Here is a 16,631-nt window from a genome sequence, read left to right as displayed (position 1 = left end):
TAACTCTTAGGAAGTTGGGCGGTAGCACACTGAATTAAGCACAGGTGGCCAAACAAAGTGCAAGGATTGGCGTGAATATCCCTGTTCGAGCCTCCAGCTCCCCACCTGCAGGGGAGTCACTTCACAGATGGTGAAGCAGGTCTGCAGGTGTCTTTCTCTCCCCCTCCTCCCTCCATTCCTTTCTGTCCTATCCAACAATGATGACATCAATAACAACAACAATAATAACTACAATAATAAAAAAGCAAGGGCAACAAAAGGGAATAAATAAATATTAAAAATTAAAAAAAAATAGTTGTGGTCTGGAAGGTGGTGCAGTGGCTAAGACACTAGACTCTCAAGCATGAGGTCCCGAGTTCAATCCCCAGCAGCACGTGTACCAGAGTGATGTCTGGTTCTTTCTCTCTCTTCTATCTTTCTCATTAATAAGTAAATAAAATCTTTTTAAAAAAGAAAAAGACTAGTTAACTCTTATCTACAACCTTGGGAGAACTGCGATAGCTTACAATGGAGGGGTTGGGGATCGAGAACTCTGATGGTGGGAATGGTGTGGAATTGTGTCCCTGTTACCTTGTAATGAGATTACCTTGTAATCAATATTCAATCACTAATGATATAATGATATAATATATATATGGAAAACAGGCAACCCTCAGCCTGATAGTGTGACAGGTGACTTCTGGATTCATGAAAGCGTCAGCGCAGGAGGAAGGAGATAGCATTAATGGTTATGCAAACATACTCCCGTGCCTGAGGCTAAGAGGTCCCAGGTTCAGTCCCCCACACCACCATAAGCCAGAGCTGAGCCAGTGCTCTGGTAAAAAAAATAAATAAATAAATAAGAAGGATCCGCACAGACAGAACTGAGTCCTAAATCCTGTAGGTAGGTGCCCAGAACCCATGACCCAGGGCTGTGACTGCAGCCCTCCCTCATTCATTCCCATGCTCTGTCTGTCCAGGCTTACTGAGCCTCCAGCTTCTCTAACTTCTCCCACAATATGCCAGATTATGCCACAATATGCCACAATATGCCGTAGAATAACAGGAATGCATGCTTTCACCCACATAAAACAGAATTTTCTACTGAGGTTGATTTAAACACACATGCGCGCATAAGGCGTTTGAAAAATATTAACACAATATAGTCTCATAAAACAAAACATGTCATTATTTTCTTCCTTCCTTCCTCCCACCCTTTCTTTCCTTCTTTCTTTCTCTTTCTTTTTTTTTTCTTTTTTCCTCCAGGGTTATTGCTGGAGCTCAGTGCCTGCACCATGAATCCACCTCTCCTGGAGGCCATTTTCCCCCTTTTGTTGCCCTTGTTGTTATAGCCTTGTGGTTATTATTGTTGTTGTCGTTCGTTGTTGGATAGGACAGAGAGAAATGGAAGAGAGGAGGGGAAGACAGAGAGGGGGAGAGAAAGACAGACACCTGCAGACCTGCATCACCACTTGCAAAGCGACTCCCCTGCAGGTGGGGAGCCAGGGGCTCGAACTGGGATCCTTACGCCGGTCTTTGTGCTTCGTGCCACGTGCGCTTAACCCACTGCGCTACGACTGATCCCCTCTTTCTTTCTTCCTTTTTCCCTTCCTTCTTCCCTTTCTTCCTTCCTCCCTTTCTTTCTTTCTTCCTTGGATAGAGACAGAAACCTGGATGGAAGGGGGTAGCATAGAGAAAAGGAGAGAGAAAGACGCCTGCAGCACTGCTTCACCACGCGTGAAGCTGCCCCTCCCCTCCCCCCGTAGGTGGGGGTCAGGGGCTTGAACCTAGGTCCTTGTACATGGTAACATGTACATGAATGTGCCGCCACTCGACCCCGTCATGCCTTTATTTCAATACACTACCTTTTTTAAGTATTTCAAGAAAGAATAACTTATTTATGAATGGGAGAGGAGAAAGAATGTAAAACCAGAGCATCACTCTGGCACATGGGATGGCAGAGATTAAACTGGGAACCTTGTGCTTGAGAATCCGATGTTTTATTCGCAGGGCCACCTCTTGGGCTGTAGGTTTCATGAGTGGCGAAGCAGGGCTGCAGGTGTCCCTCTCTCCCTCTCTCTTTCTCCCTCCCCTCTCAATTTCTGTCTTTCTATCGAAATACAAGTAAATACAAGTATTTATTTAAATGTGTAACTACCTTTTAGAGAATGACAGTGCTGGGAATGTGTACGCTAGTTCTAATCATAATATTTTTTAACTTTCTTGTTTTATTTTAATATTTATTTATTTATTTTCCCTTTTGCTGCCCTTTATTGTTGTAGTTATTGTTGTTGTTATTGATGCCCTCGTTGTTGGATAGGACAGAGAGAAATGGAGAGAGGAGGGGAAGAAAGAGAGGGGGAGAGAAAGATAGACACTTGCAGACCTCCTTCACCGTCTGTGAAGTGACTCCCCTGCAGTTGGGGAGTCGGGGCGCGAACAGGTATCCTTACGCTGGTCCTTCGCGCCACGTGCGAACTCTAATGATAATACTGAGTATAAACTCTAATGACTCCCAACTCTAATGATAACTCTAATGACTCTAATGACTCTATAACGCTAATGACTCCCAACTCTAATGATAATATTGAGTATAAACTAGCCCCTCCCCTAACTTACGTGCATACTTGTCACCTTCACTCAAATACAACAGATACATTCCCAAAGCCTCTTTTGCCTTTGTAAATGGGCTTCCACTGTGTGTCACTGGGCTAGCTCCCAACTCCCAGAAGAATGCAGACCCAAACCTGGTTCCTCCCATCACTCTCTGTTAGGAAAACAGCGGCCCCTTGTGGTAAAGATGTGAATAAGCACGAGGCCAAGAGGGATGTAGTGGGCTGGCCAGAAGGCACTACCAGCAGGGCTTCAGGAGATGTCTTGAGCATTTGGGGAAAATATAATAGTAGCTAGAGCATTCTCCAGTTTCCTCATGGTGTAGGTGTGCTGGTGGAAGTCAGAGAGTATGCACTCGCCACAATAATACTTGCACAGGCTCCATTTACACAGATCCAACCCCTCTTCATAATACAAAAGATGAGGGCTGGAGAGAGAGTTCACCAGGTACGATTCCTGCATTGCTGCACTCAGAACACAGGTTCAAGGTCCCTAGCCCGACGGGACAGGTGCCATGGCAACTGAGGATGCTTCTGGGCTGTGTTGTCTCCACCTCTCTCTGTGGTTGCTCTCTCTTTTCCCCCATGACTCTCTCTGTCTCTCTATCGGAATGAAAAGAGTGATCCGGGGGCCAGGTGGTGGTATACCTGGTTGAGTGCACATATTACAGTACAGGAGGACTTGGGTTCAAGCCCCCAGGCCACACTTGTGGGGGGGGGGACTTCACAAGAGGTAAAACAGTGCTGCAGGTGTCTCCCTCCCTCTCTTTTTTAATTTTATTTATTTATCAATGAGAAAGATAGGAGGAGAGAGAGAAAGAACCAGACATCACTCTGGTACATGTGCTGCTAGGAATTGAACTCAGGACCTCATGCTTGAGAGTCTAGTGCCTTAGCCACTGCGCCACCTCCCAGACCACGCTCTCCCTCTCTGTCCTTCCCCCCCTTCGTTCTCAATTTCTCTGTCTCTATCCAAAATTAACTAATTAATTAATCAGTCCTATTTTAAATAAACAAAGATATTTTTTTAAAACTTACATTAGGGGCCAGGTGGTGGCGCACCTGGTTAAGCGCTCACCTTACAGTGCACGAGGTCCCAGATTCAAGCCCCTGGCTGGCCCCCACCTGCAGGAGGAAAACTTAATGAGTGGTGAAGCAGGGCTGCAGGTGTCTCTCTGTCTCTCTCCCTCTCTTTTTTTTTAAGATTTTATTTATTCATTCATGATGATAAAAGGACAGAGAAAGATTTTACCAGACATCACTCGGGTACATGTACTGCTGGGGATTGAACTCAGGACCTCATGCTTGAGAATCCAACACTTTATCCACTGCACCACTCCATGGACCACTGTCTCTCTATCTCCCCCTTCCTCTCAATTTCTCTCTATCTTTATCCAATAATAAATAAAATAATATGCTTTTTTAAAAAAACTTGCATTAAACAAAAGTGACCCAGAGTGTTAAAATCACCCATGCTCAAAGCCTCAATTCCACCTAAATAAATAAGTAAAGGCTCCTTTTTCTACCTGGGCCCAAACTGTATGTTTTCTTTCTACTATGTCTTACTGCAGGCAGGACAGAAGCTGGGAAATAAAGGTGGCTGTTTGCTCGATGCCTCTCCAGAGAACACTGGAGGGACTCTGGCCTTTTCCGCCCTGGGTCGGGTTGACCTGTCTTTCCATCTGTTGTATTTGGAGAGCTGTACTGAGGCAAACTGACTTAGAAATGAGCAACTTTCAGTCCTTCCCACCAGCAGTCACTGTTGTTGACTTCAAAACTTCCCACTCCCTACTCACCCAGAAACCAACCCTCTCTGCAGCAGAGAGGCTGATGGGAACACTGCCATTGCCACCAGAAGGGAAGGGATGAAAGGCCCCCTTTGTAGGTTACTTGGTGCCAGGACTCCTTCCTTTCTTCTTCTGCAAACTTCTGTTGTCTCCTCTTCCCCTTCTTCTTCCTCTTCTCCTTCTCCTTCTCCTTCTCCTTCTCCTTCTCCTTCTCCTTCTTCTTCTTCTTCTTCTCTTTCTCACTCTCTCTCTCTCTCTCTCTCTCTCTCACTATGGGGCACTTAGTCCATTTATTTAAATGTTTTATTTAAATGTTTTATTTATATATATCAAACAGAAACAGAGAAATTGAGAGGGAAGTGAGGGAGAGAGATGCCTGCGGCACTGCTTCAATGCTCCTGAAACCGGAATTCCCCCCGCTGCAGGTGGGGACCGGAGGCCTGAACCCAGGTCCTGGTGGACTGTAAGATGTGTGCTCAGCTGGGTGCATCACTGCCTGGGCCCTGGCTTCAGTTTTCATAGTAATTACGCTGTGCACAGGCAGAGCTACAGTGGAGTGGGGGGGGGGGGTCCAGCACTGTCTCCCACAGGCTGTCTTCACCCTCTAATCCACATTCCTTTTGCTAGTAAACAAATAGCGCTGTCAGCACCAGAAAGGTACACAACCCCTTTGTGAATTTCAGTCTAGATCAGATCACAGGCAAGAAAACCATAGCCTGCAGCCAGCCTACAGGTGTGTTTTGTTTGCCCCCTTGGTATTTGAAATTGTGAAATGCCACATAAAAATCAATATCCTGTGGTCCAGGAGGTGTCGCAGTGAATCAAGCACTGGATTCTCAACCATGAGGTCCCGAGTTCGATCCCCGGCAGCACATGTACCAGAGTGATGGCTGGTTCTTTCTCTCCTATTTTTCTCATAAATAAATAAAATTAATATCCTGGGTGGGGGTATAGCCTAATGGTTATGCAAAGAGACTTTCTTTTTTTATTAATTAATTTATTTTAAAAAAAGGAGACATTAACAAAACCATAGGATAGGAGGGGTACAACTCCACACAATTCCCACCACCAGATCTCCATATCCCATCCCCTCCCCTGACAGCTTTCCCATTCTTTATCCTTCTGGGAGTATGGACCCAGGGTCTTTGTGGGTTGCAGAAGGTGGAAGGTCTGGCGTCTGTAATTGCTTCTCCGCTGAACATGGTTGTTGACTAGTCGATCCATTCTCCCAGCCTGCCTCTTTCCCTAGCCCTAGTAGGGTGGGTCTCTGGGGAAGTGGAGCTCCAGGACATATTGGTGGGGCCGTCTGTCCAGGGAAGTCTGGTCAGCATCCTGCTGGCATCTGGAACCTGGTGGCTGAAAAGAGAGTTAACATACAAAGCCAAACAAATTGTTGAACAGTAAAGAGACTTCCATGCCTGAGGCTCTCAAGTCCCAGGTTCAATCCCCCATACCGCCATAAGCCAGAGCTGAGCAGTGCTCTGGTAAAAAAAATTAAAAAATTAAAAAATCAATATCCTTTTCAGTCTACCTCCACATCTAGAAACGCTGGGTTCCACGTTCCCCACAAGGCTATAGTCTCAGAGTGGAGGGGCAGCTGCCTTCATCCGATTTGCCGCAGTTCGCAGCATTCCCTATTGCTTCACATTCAGCCCAGGTCACTCATCATGAGGCCTGACTCAGTCTGAGCATTTCGTACTAGAGAACAGACCTTAGTGGAGCCTATGGGAATGGTAAGCCCTGACATGATCTCATGTTCGTTCCAGTGGCCAAACACCAGCAACATCAGAGCTGAACTTCCTAAGAAAAGCGCAGACGTTGGAGACATATGGTGTGGACCCTCACCCCTGTAAGGTAAGACCAGAGTAACTGGAGACTGCACAGCACCAGCCTTTTTGAGAGGGGGGGACACGTAGAAGGGGACCACAAACTCCTTTAGTACTTGGAGGATGGGCTTTATACTAGCAGCAGATGCCAAAGAAAATGTCTCGCCTTGAACATTCCCCCAGATGCCACACTACCTCATCTTGTGGTGCCACGTCAATGTCAGAGGCAAAGTCGCTCTAGATAACACATCAGAAGCTGATACCCCGCTTGAGCGGCTGTGGAGTAATGGGGTGGAAATGAAGAGAGGAGAGATGTGGGAGGCCCCCCTGAGGGAATGAGCGGAGGAGCACAGCAGATGGCCCACCCTTCTCTGACCCGTCGTAATCTAGTTTCTTTTCCAAGAGTAAGTTTTATTGACTGCGGCAGCCTAAGTCACTGCAAGGAACTGCCGTGGAGTCACATTTAATTCCATTAAGTGCCTGTGAGGACAAGACAGGAGCCAGCTGGGGAGGCTCTGCCCAGGGAACCCTCTAGTAATTACTCACGTGTGTCTGGGGCTGTGGAGATGAGTGCAGGCGGTCACGGTCATCACAGAGATGGCGTGGCCTCCCGCTGACTGTCTCTTTGGTTGTATCGCTACACTCTGTCCGCATGTCCCATTTGCTTGGCTGCTCCGGCTCTCTGCCTCAGTGTCTCCACATGTTTTCATAACTCTCTTTCCATTAACAGTCCCAGTGCCAGCAGTAAAGCTGCTGTGCTAGCTTATCTGAGGGGAGCAGCGTCAGATGAGAGAACATTCATCTTTTCCTAATAGGGAAGATACCTTAAGTTTCTTTTCTTTTTTTTCTTTTTTTTTTAACCAGAGCACTGCTCAGCTCTGGTTTATGGTGGTGTGGGGGATTGAACCTGGGACATGACAGTCTTTTTGAATAACCATTATACTATCTACCCCCACGGTACCTTAAGTTTCCAGCAAAAAAATTAAAAGAATAGAAACCAAAGAATCCGGGGCCAGGCAGTGGCGCACCTGGTTAAGCGCTCACATGACAGTGCGCAAGGACCTAGGTTCAAGCCCCTGGTCCCCACCTGCATGGGGGAAGCCTCACAAGTAGTGAAGCAGGGCTGCAGGTATCTCTCTGTCTCTGCCCACTCTCAGTTTCTCTCTGTTTCTAACCAATAATAAATAAAAACATTTTTAAAAGAAAGAAAGGAAGAAGGAAAAGAAAAGAAAAAAAAACCGAGGAACCCAATGATTCAGAGGCAAGGTAGTGTTTTACTTGGCCCTTTTGGTGGGGGAGGGAGAGTGACTAATTCTTGCCAAGGAATTGAAACTTACAAAGTCAACTTTGAGGGCTGGGTGATAGCTCACTGAGTATAACACATATGTCACCATGCCTGAGGCTCTGGGCTTGAGCCCCAGAACCATTCAGGGGAACCAAGGCAAGGGGGATCTCCATGGGAAAGGGAGTGGTGATGTGGAAACTCTCTTCTCTCTCTCCCTCTCTCCCTCTCTAAAGAAGACAGTTAAAGAAGTTGGACTCAAAGGTTACTTCGCAGTATTGCATATATGCAAGGCCCTGAGTTCCTTCCTCAGTAGCACAGAAACTTTGAGGACATTCTGGCACTCAGAAACCCTGGATGGGCTAGGAAGACAGCATAATGGTTATGCAAAAGTACTCTCATGCTTGAGGCCCTGAGTTCCCAGGTTCAGTACCCACTACCACCATAAATCAGAGCTGAGAAGTGCTCTGAAAAAAAAAAAAAAGGTCAGGGGTCGGGGTAGCATGGCGGGTTAAGTGCACATGGTGTGGAGCACAAGGACCAGAGGATCAGATTCAGGTCCCCGGCTCCCCACCTGCTCGGGGTCACCTCACAAGCGGTGAAGCAGGTCTGCAGGTGTCTATCTTTCTCTCCCCATCTCTGTCTTCCCCTCCTCTCTCCATTTCTCTCTGTCCTATCCAACAACAACATCAACGGCAACAATAATAATAATGACAATGACAAGGGCAAAAAAATGGGGGAAGAAAAAAAAGGCCTCCAGGAGCAGTGGATTCATAGTGCAGGCACCAAGCCCCAGCAATAACCCTGGAGGCAAAAAAAAAAATAGTCATCTTTCTTGTCCTCAATTCACTCTCCACCAGCACAGCCTACTGCCAAATAACCCCATTTCTTTCTTTCTTTCTTTTTTTTTTTTTTTGCCTCCAGGGTTATTGCTGGGGCTCGGTGGCTACACTATGAATCCACTGTTCCTGGAGGCTTTTTTTTTCCCCATTTTGTTGCCCTTGTTGTTGTGCTTGTTGTAGTTGTTATTATAGCTGTTGTTGTTGGAAAGGACAGAGAGAAATGGAGAGAGGAGGAGAAGATAGAGAGGGGGAGAGAAAGACAGACACCTGCAGACCTGCTTCACTGCTTACGAAGCGACCTCCTGCAGGTGGGGAGCCATGGGCTCGAACCCGGATCCTTACACCGGCCCTTGCGCTTTGCATAACCCCATTTCTTTAGACGAGCGTAGTCAGAAAATACATTCACGCCTACTTGTGCCGCCAAAGTTCATCTATGGATATGTACAAACGAATTAGCAAATTGTTCGTAAATAACATCCTCTGTATGTTTTATGCTTATATGTTTTTGTTTTTGTTACTACTAGAGCTTCATCTCTCCAGACTGATTTTTCCAGAAAGAAAGACACAAAGACAGGAAAATGGGGCTGTGGGATGGGCGGTGTTAGGGGAAGACAGCAAATATCAGAGCTTCCTCCAGCATGGCTGGGGCCAAGCTTGAAACTGGTTGGCTCACATGACAAAGCAAACGAACGATCCAGGTTGCTGGCCCAACAGATGTAGTTTAACATCCGCACATCACTTGGATACTCCTGGCACGGGATTTGCATAACAGGACTGAAGAGAGCTTTACAGTCAGCTTGCCTTTGCTCCAGGACTGGTCTCCGCATATTGGGGCTTCTCTGAACCTTGCTGCTCTCATCTGTGTGAAAGCACACAGTAGGTACTTTCTCTGAACTGTCAAGTCACTTGAGGACCTTGAGACACAACTGCCAGGTCACATCTGCATCTCACTCCACACCTGCCCAATTCCTTTGACGCCACATAGATTGTTTATCTCTTCAGAGAAGGGCTCCTGGGCAGGGTTGTCACCTAGTACAGTCCCAAGACACCTGAGCAGTGACAGTGGAGGAGAGGTGAAGGGAGGATTCTCTACTTTGCCTGTGGAGTCCTGGAAGCCATGGTGGCAGCTAGTTTGGTGTCCAGCCCAAGCTCATAGCACACCTGGACTGTGGCTTCTTGGTCCAGCCCGTCTTCAGTGAATCTGTCCGTCACCAGACACAGAATCAGAAGAGGCTTCACGAAAGAGCCAACCTTCATACCAGGCACTGCGTAGGGCCCCGCCACACATAACTATACCTTTGCTCTCACAGCCTAGAAGGAAGGAGAGAAGAGATGTCTATGGCCGGTCTTGACAGCAGGCCCACTGGAATTTTTTCTCACTATTTTCTCCCTCGATCCTCATATCATCCTTGGAGGATGGCTGGTATTTTTCCTGTTTCATAGATATGGCTGAAGTTCCAGGAGGTCACCATATACGAGACCCTGAGAGGACAAGCTAGAATCTGAACTTGTCACTTCCCATTGTTATGTCTCTATGTGGAACCCAGTCCCCCAGGAGACTTCCTCTGAGGAGAAGATGGGAGCCAGTTTCCTGACTGGGTTGCCAGTTGTTGTTCCTGGGGGCTTTGCTTCTTGCTCACGTGGGGCTATTTTAGGACCCTGCTACAGACGCCATTTCTCCTCAGCTCCAGCTCTGGACTCTGGTTCATGATTTCCTCAACCCTTCTGAGTGAAGAGTTTGGGAGCCTTTACTCTTACCATTAAGTAGAGTCACTTTGGTGCTATGCTCACAAGAACTTGCCATAATGTGACTACAAGGAGAACTGAAAGAAGCTGGAAGACTTGGCGTAATAAATACTGATGATTTCTATTAACAGGGAGGCAATTACTGGACCCAGGCAATCTGGGGCACGCAGCCCTAGGGAGGACAGAAGAAGAATTGTTCTGATAATTAAGTGAGAGCAGAGAAACGTTTCAGCTGGGCTCTGTTCTCCTGGACTGATTAAGAAACTGTTGTTATTCCTGCCTGCCCTGATGGTTTCTTTCTGTCCAGAGTGTCCTCGGCTGGCCCTGGGGCCAGGAAGAGGAGATCCATCCTACCAGTTCCAGATGTGACAGACAGAGGGCGCACAGTACAGTAAGGCCCAGACTCTGACCGTGCACAAGCCGTCCTGGGCTCTGCACCTGCCCTCAGTAGCCCTCAGCAGACCAGGCCTGTGGCTTCACCAGGACAAGAGTAAAGCTGAGCACAGGCCAAGCCCAGTGATGATCTGTTCTCTGGCCAGACCATCCTCCAACCTCAAGAACCACCATCATGTGGTTCACATTCTGGGCAGTTACATATACTACTTCATTAAATCTTTCTAACAACCCTGCCAAGAAGATACTCTTGCCATCCTGAGCAGAGTGAATCTCTAGGGGTGAATCTCTGATGGCATTGAATTAAAACGTGCCATGTTTGGTGGCGGTGCCTTCCTGGTGAGCACGAGGACAGCTTGGTGCAAATCTATAGTCTTGCCAAGAAAGCATCTTTGCCCATTTCGTGGCAACACCAGCAGTGAGGCATCACCTGAAAGTCAGAGGGAAGTAGGACTGCTTAAAACAAGTAGTATTGTCATGAATTTATAAATGAGATAACTGAGATTTGGTTTCTTAAACCACAGAACAAATTAAAACCAGAGCCCTAGGCCAAGATTGAAGTATTTATTTATTTATTTGTTTATTTATTGAATAGAGACAGCCAGAAATCAAAAGGGAAGGGGATAGATAGAAGGGAGAGACAGAGTGACAACTGCATCCCTGCTTCACCACTTACAAAACTTTCCCCCTGCAGGTGGGGACCAGGGGCTCAAACCCTGATCGTCGCGCACTGCAAATACAGGCACTCAGCCGGGTGCGCCTGGCCCCGATTGAAGTTCTTTTCCACATAAGCTTCAGTGAATAAAAAATTGAAGCAAACGTCTCCACCTCACAGCTGCAAAAGTGATAGATATATATATGTATTTGTCTCCAGGGTTATCACTGGAGTTTAGTGCCAGCACTCCTGGAGGCTTTTTTTTTTTTTTCATTTTATTGGTTAGGACAGAGAGAAATTGAGAGAGGAGAAAGAGATAGGAAGAGACAAAGACACCTGCAGACCTGCTTCCTAGCTTGTGAAGCGAACCCTTGCAGGTGGAGAGCCAGGGGCTCAAACCCAGATCTTTGCACAAGTCCTTGTGCTTAGTACTATGTGTGCTTGACTGGGTGGGCTACTGCCCAGCCCCATGTGCTAGATTCTGTTGACTGTTTTCTGATATAGGGTAGTGCTGATGTGTCACAACCTAGCTTTTATTCCACCTCCCAGATTCAGTCCCATGGGCACTGATTTCAAGGGGATAAGATGGGAACAGGGAGGAAAGACAAGACTTCTGCTCAGTGAGAAGGAGCGGGTTACTACTGTCATTTCTCTCCTTGCTTTCTTCTCCTTTTGTCAGATAACTTGTCCCTTTGCACACAAATCTCAAGGGAAAACTCAGACTGATAATGAAGATACTTCATATGCAACAGAAGAGACTGGGGAAGGCCCGGAGAAAGTGTCAGCTCAGCTGCTTGTTTTCTCAGGGGCTGATGACATCGTGCACACGGAGGTGACTGACAGAGAGGAAAGTGAAGGGACTCACACAGACAGGGCACAGCAGAGCCAGACCCAGGGCAGCTCACTCTAACGCCAAGCCCGTGACGATGGTTTAAACACAGGCTCTCCTCTGCCGCCATGCCCTGCCCTTCTGTCCTCGCCACCTTCTCTGTCAGCCTGACCCTGGGCTTTTCTTACCTCTGAGAGCACTGTTCCACCCCTTGCCCACTTCCTCTGTGCCTGTCCTGCTCTCGCTCTCATATATTTACCCCTGGCAGCCAGCTTCATGACCCAAGTCACTTTCTTCCACATTCATCTGCTAGACACTTCCTGACAGCCTGTGCTCCACTGGTACAAGTAAGGAGAGGTCTCCACGCTCAGTTCTGTGTCTTGATTAAACTTGCAGTTTTAGGAATTCTTGGGTCATGTGTACTCTCCTCCCTGCAAGCAGAACCCACCCTCACATGCTTCCTTTGGGCATTCTGCCCACCCACCCTCCCCCAAGCCCCACATGCCTGCCCTGACCCATCTCTGCTGGCGCAGGGGATCAGCCTGGCAGGACTGGTGTTTGTGCACAGTGCTTATGCTCAGGTATTAATAGCCACCACCAGCCACTGGTGGTGGAGGACACCCAGCTCTATGGTCTACTAGTATCTCCATTCAGGTTATTTTTAAACAGCCTTTGGCTGTGCCCATGGGTTGAATGACATTGTCCTTGCAGCCAAATGTCTGGGTCATGATAGAGCCTGAGGAAAAGATAATAACAAGACACTAGGTGGGAATGTTTGCAAAACACAGTTTATTCCCTGGGCTCAGACACTCATACCTGTAGCCCTGATTCTAAGAGACAGTTTTAAGATAAAAACGGCCATTTTTCCTTGAGGAAAGGAAAGGCCCAAGTCCCTGTTGTTCTGAGGACTAGGCCGGACTGTGTCACATCTTGAAGGTGGGGCACCCAGGGGAGTCCACAGGCATGATCTACATTGCCTGCCTCAAGCCGGGTGCCTGACATGTCCCCATGGGACCATCTGATCAGTGGCCCAGAAAACTGTCCTGAATTTGGCCAGTGTCCTGACACAGCTTTCTGGTGACCTGACTTTCAGCTCATACCCTGAAAGGGTAGGTCCTCACCTAAAGCCCCCAGTGACAAAAGAAGCTTCTCTGAGGGAGTCGGGCGGTAGCTCAGCAGGTTAAGCACACGTGGCATGAAGTGCAACAACCGCATAAGGATCCCAATTCGAACCCCTGGCTCCCCACCTGCGGGGGGAGTCGCTTCAGAGGCAGCGAAGCAGGTCTGCAGGTATCTGTCTTTCTCTCCTCCTCTCTGTGTTTCCCTCCTCTCTCCATTTCTCTCTGGCCTATCCAATGATGACATCAGTAGCAATAAAAACTGCAACAATAAAACAAGGGCAACAAAAGGGAATACATAAATATAAGTTTCTCTGGGAAAGCGTGATCTACGAGCCAGCCCTTGTGTCTGTCCTCGCCCAGCATTTTCCCAGGGGAGGGGGGCTTCTCTGTACCTTCTCCTCTCTGTACCCACCAGAACCTCAGACCCAGTGCTGCCAAACTGATGACAGGTGGCCAGGCAGCCTCTCTCATTCCAGGCACCACGGAGCTGCTGCTGCTCCTCTTCCTCCTTCTTCACGAGAGAAAGAGAACATCACTCTGGCACAGGCAGTGATGAGGGCTGAACTTGGGACCTCATGCTTGAGAGTTCAATGCTTTCTCTACTGCACCACTTTCCAGGCTGCCTTTTAAGAATGACATGTAGCATATTCTGTGTTCAGCGACTGTCACCACTGTCTAATTTTAGAACATTTTCATTGTCCCTCAAAAGGCAGCCAGTGTGGATTTACCAATGCTGGACCCTTTCCATGTAACATGTAATGGCTTTCTTTCACCTAGCATACTGATTTTTAAGGTTCATCCATTTTATCTAGTGCCACCGCTGAATTACATGCCACATTTCGTTCATTTAGTTATTAGCTGGTAGACATTTGGATTATTTCCATTTGGGGGGTATCGTGGATATTCATGTGTGAGGCTTGATGTGGACAAGGTTTGCAGTTTTCTAGGGAACCGTCAGAGGCATGGAATTGCCGAGTCACACAACAGCCTGAAGAACTTGGAGATGTCCCACCCCACCCCCAAAAATGCACGAGGTTTTGATGGTCTCTTTGGATGTCTGCATGTCTCCCTAGATTGGTATCACTGTCGTCTGCAACTCTGCAACGTGCAGCTCAGGGCAGTGAGACGCAGGCAAAGTAACCTGCCGGTAACCACATTGCTGGCAGGTGGCAAGACTAGAACTCCAAATGCTGTGTTCTTTCTTCTTTGACCTCCTGCCAAGTGCTAACCCTTATCAGTGATAAATAGCTGTGCTTCTCATCCTGACACTGTTATGCCCACATCACCCTGATTAGATGCCTTTCTGTGTTGTAGGATGTGTCAGGAAATGCTGCCTTTCTGGCCTTCACTCCTTTTGGGTTTGTTGTTCTGCAAGGAAACAAGAGAGTCCACTTCATTAAGTGGTGAGTGATTTTTCCAAAATGGGCCTTTCACACCTCACCACCTGGGGAAAGGCTTGGCTCCCATGTCCTTCACCTGTGACGGGGCAGTTATAGTACTGAGCCCTCTCTAAATGCCTTGTGTCCAGAGTGGTAACCAAGGAAGGTAGTGGCCTCTTCCCAGGACCTTATTCTTTCCAGTGGGTGTCACATCCTCTCTGAGAGAACAAGTGCAGAGGTTTGATTTCTGAGTAGTGAAAGACACAGGACCGACACCAATGTTATAGAAACAAAGTTCCCCCCTGAAAACTGAATCCTTGGGCCTCTCAGCTGCTGGGGTCCATAGTATCTATCTCCATGAATGACCCAACTCCTTTACCCATTTTCCTAGTGAGGAAGAGGCTCACAGTAATCCCTGTGGCAGATATAAATCATCCTATTGGCCCAAGAAAACAGCCTCCTCAGGCTGACCCCTACTATGGGCACTCTACTTGCAAGAACACGGATGCTGCTGTCTCTTTTCTGTCCCTCTTTAGGGCTTAAGTGTCTTCAGCTTCCAGGCATTATATTATGTCCCCACTCATTCTATACACACACACACCACACCACACTACACCACACCACACCACACCACACCACACCACACCACACACAGCACACCACACATACCACACCACACCACACACAGCACACCACACCACATCACACACACCACAACACACCACACCACACACAGCACACCACACCAAACACCACACCACACACACCACACCAAACCACACCACACACCATACACACTACACCACACCACACACACCACAACACACCACACACAGCACACCACACCACACCATACACACCACACCACACACAGCACACCACACTACACACCACACCACACACACCACACCAAACCACACCACACAAACCACACCACACTACACCACACACAGCACACCACACACACCACACACAGCACAACACACCACACACACACCACACCACACACACCATACCACACCACACACACCACACCACACACAGCACACCACACCACACACAGCATACCATACACCACACCACACCACACACAGCACACCACACCACACCATACACACCACACCACACACAGCACACCACACTACACACCACACCACACCAAACCACACCACACACACCACACCAAACCACACCACACACCATACACACTACACCACACCACACACACCACAACACACCACACACAGCACACCACACCACACCATACACACCACACCACACACAGCACACCACACTACACACCACACCACACACACCACACCAAACCACACCACACAAACCACACCACACTACACCACACACAGCACACCACACACACCACACACAGCACAACACACCACACACACACCACACCACACACACCATACCACACCACACACACCACACCACACACAGCACACCACACCACACACAGCATACCATACACCACACCACACCACACACAGCACACCACACCACACCATACACACCACACCACACACAGCACACCACACTACACACCACACCACACACACCACACCACACACACCACACCAAACCACACCACACACACCACACCACACTACACCACACACAGCACACCACACACACCACAACACACCACACCATACACACCACACCACACACACCACACCACACTACACACCACACCACACACACCACACCAAACCACACCACACAAACCACACCACACTACACCACACACAGCACACCACACACACCACACACAGCACAACACACCACACACACACCACACCACACACACCACACACCATACCACACCACACACACCACACCACACACAGCACACCACACCACACACAGCACACCATACACCACACCACACCATACACACCACACCACACACAGCACACCACACTACACACCACACCACACACACCACACCAAACCACACCACACACACCACACCACACTACACCACACACAGCACACCACACACACCACAACACACCACACACCACACCACACCATACACACCACACCACACACAGCACACCACACTACACACCACACCACACACACCACACCAAACCACACCACACAAACCACACCACACTACACCACACACAGCACACCACACACACCACACACAGCACAAC

General features: G+C 48.2%; 1 protein-coding gene across 7 annotated transcripts in view; it reads left to right on the top strand.

The window, feature by feature from the left end:
• FRMD5 (FERM domain containing 5) overlaps window positions 1–16,631 on the top strand; it is a 353,107-nt gene that overhangs the window by 306,445 nt on the left and 30,031 nt on the right. For all 7 annotated transcript variants that reach the window (XM_060174543.1, XM_060174544.1, XM_060174540.1 and 4 more), the window contains exons 7-8: window positions 6,145–6,232; window positions 14,387–14,475. In XM_060174543.1, coding sequence (XP_060030526.1) covers window positions 6,145–6,232; window positions 14,387–14,475 — 177 coding nt within the window. The remainder of the gene's footprint in view (window positions 1–6,144; window positions 6,233–14,386; window positions 14,476–16,631) is intronic.

This window comes from Erinaceus europaeus, chromosome 16 (genome assembly GCF_950295315.1).
Source record: "Erinaceus europaeus chromosome 16, mEriEur2.1, whole genome shotgun sequence".
Lineage (NCBI taxonomy): Eukaryota > Metazoa > Chordata > Mammalia > Eulipotyphla > Erinaceidae > Erinaceus > Erinaceus europaeus.
This window is presented reverse-complemented; position numbering and strand designations above follow the sequence as displayed.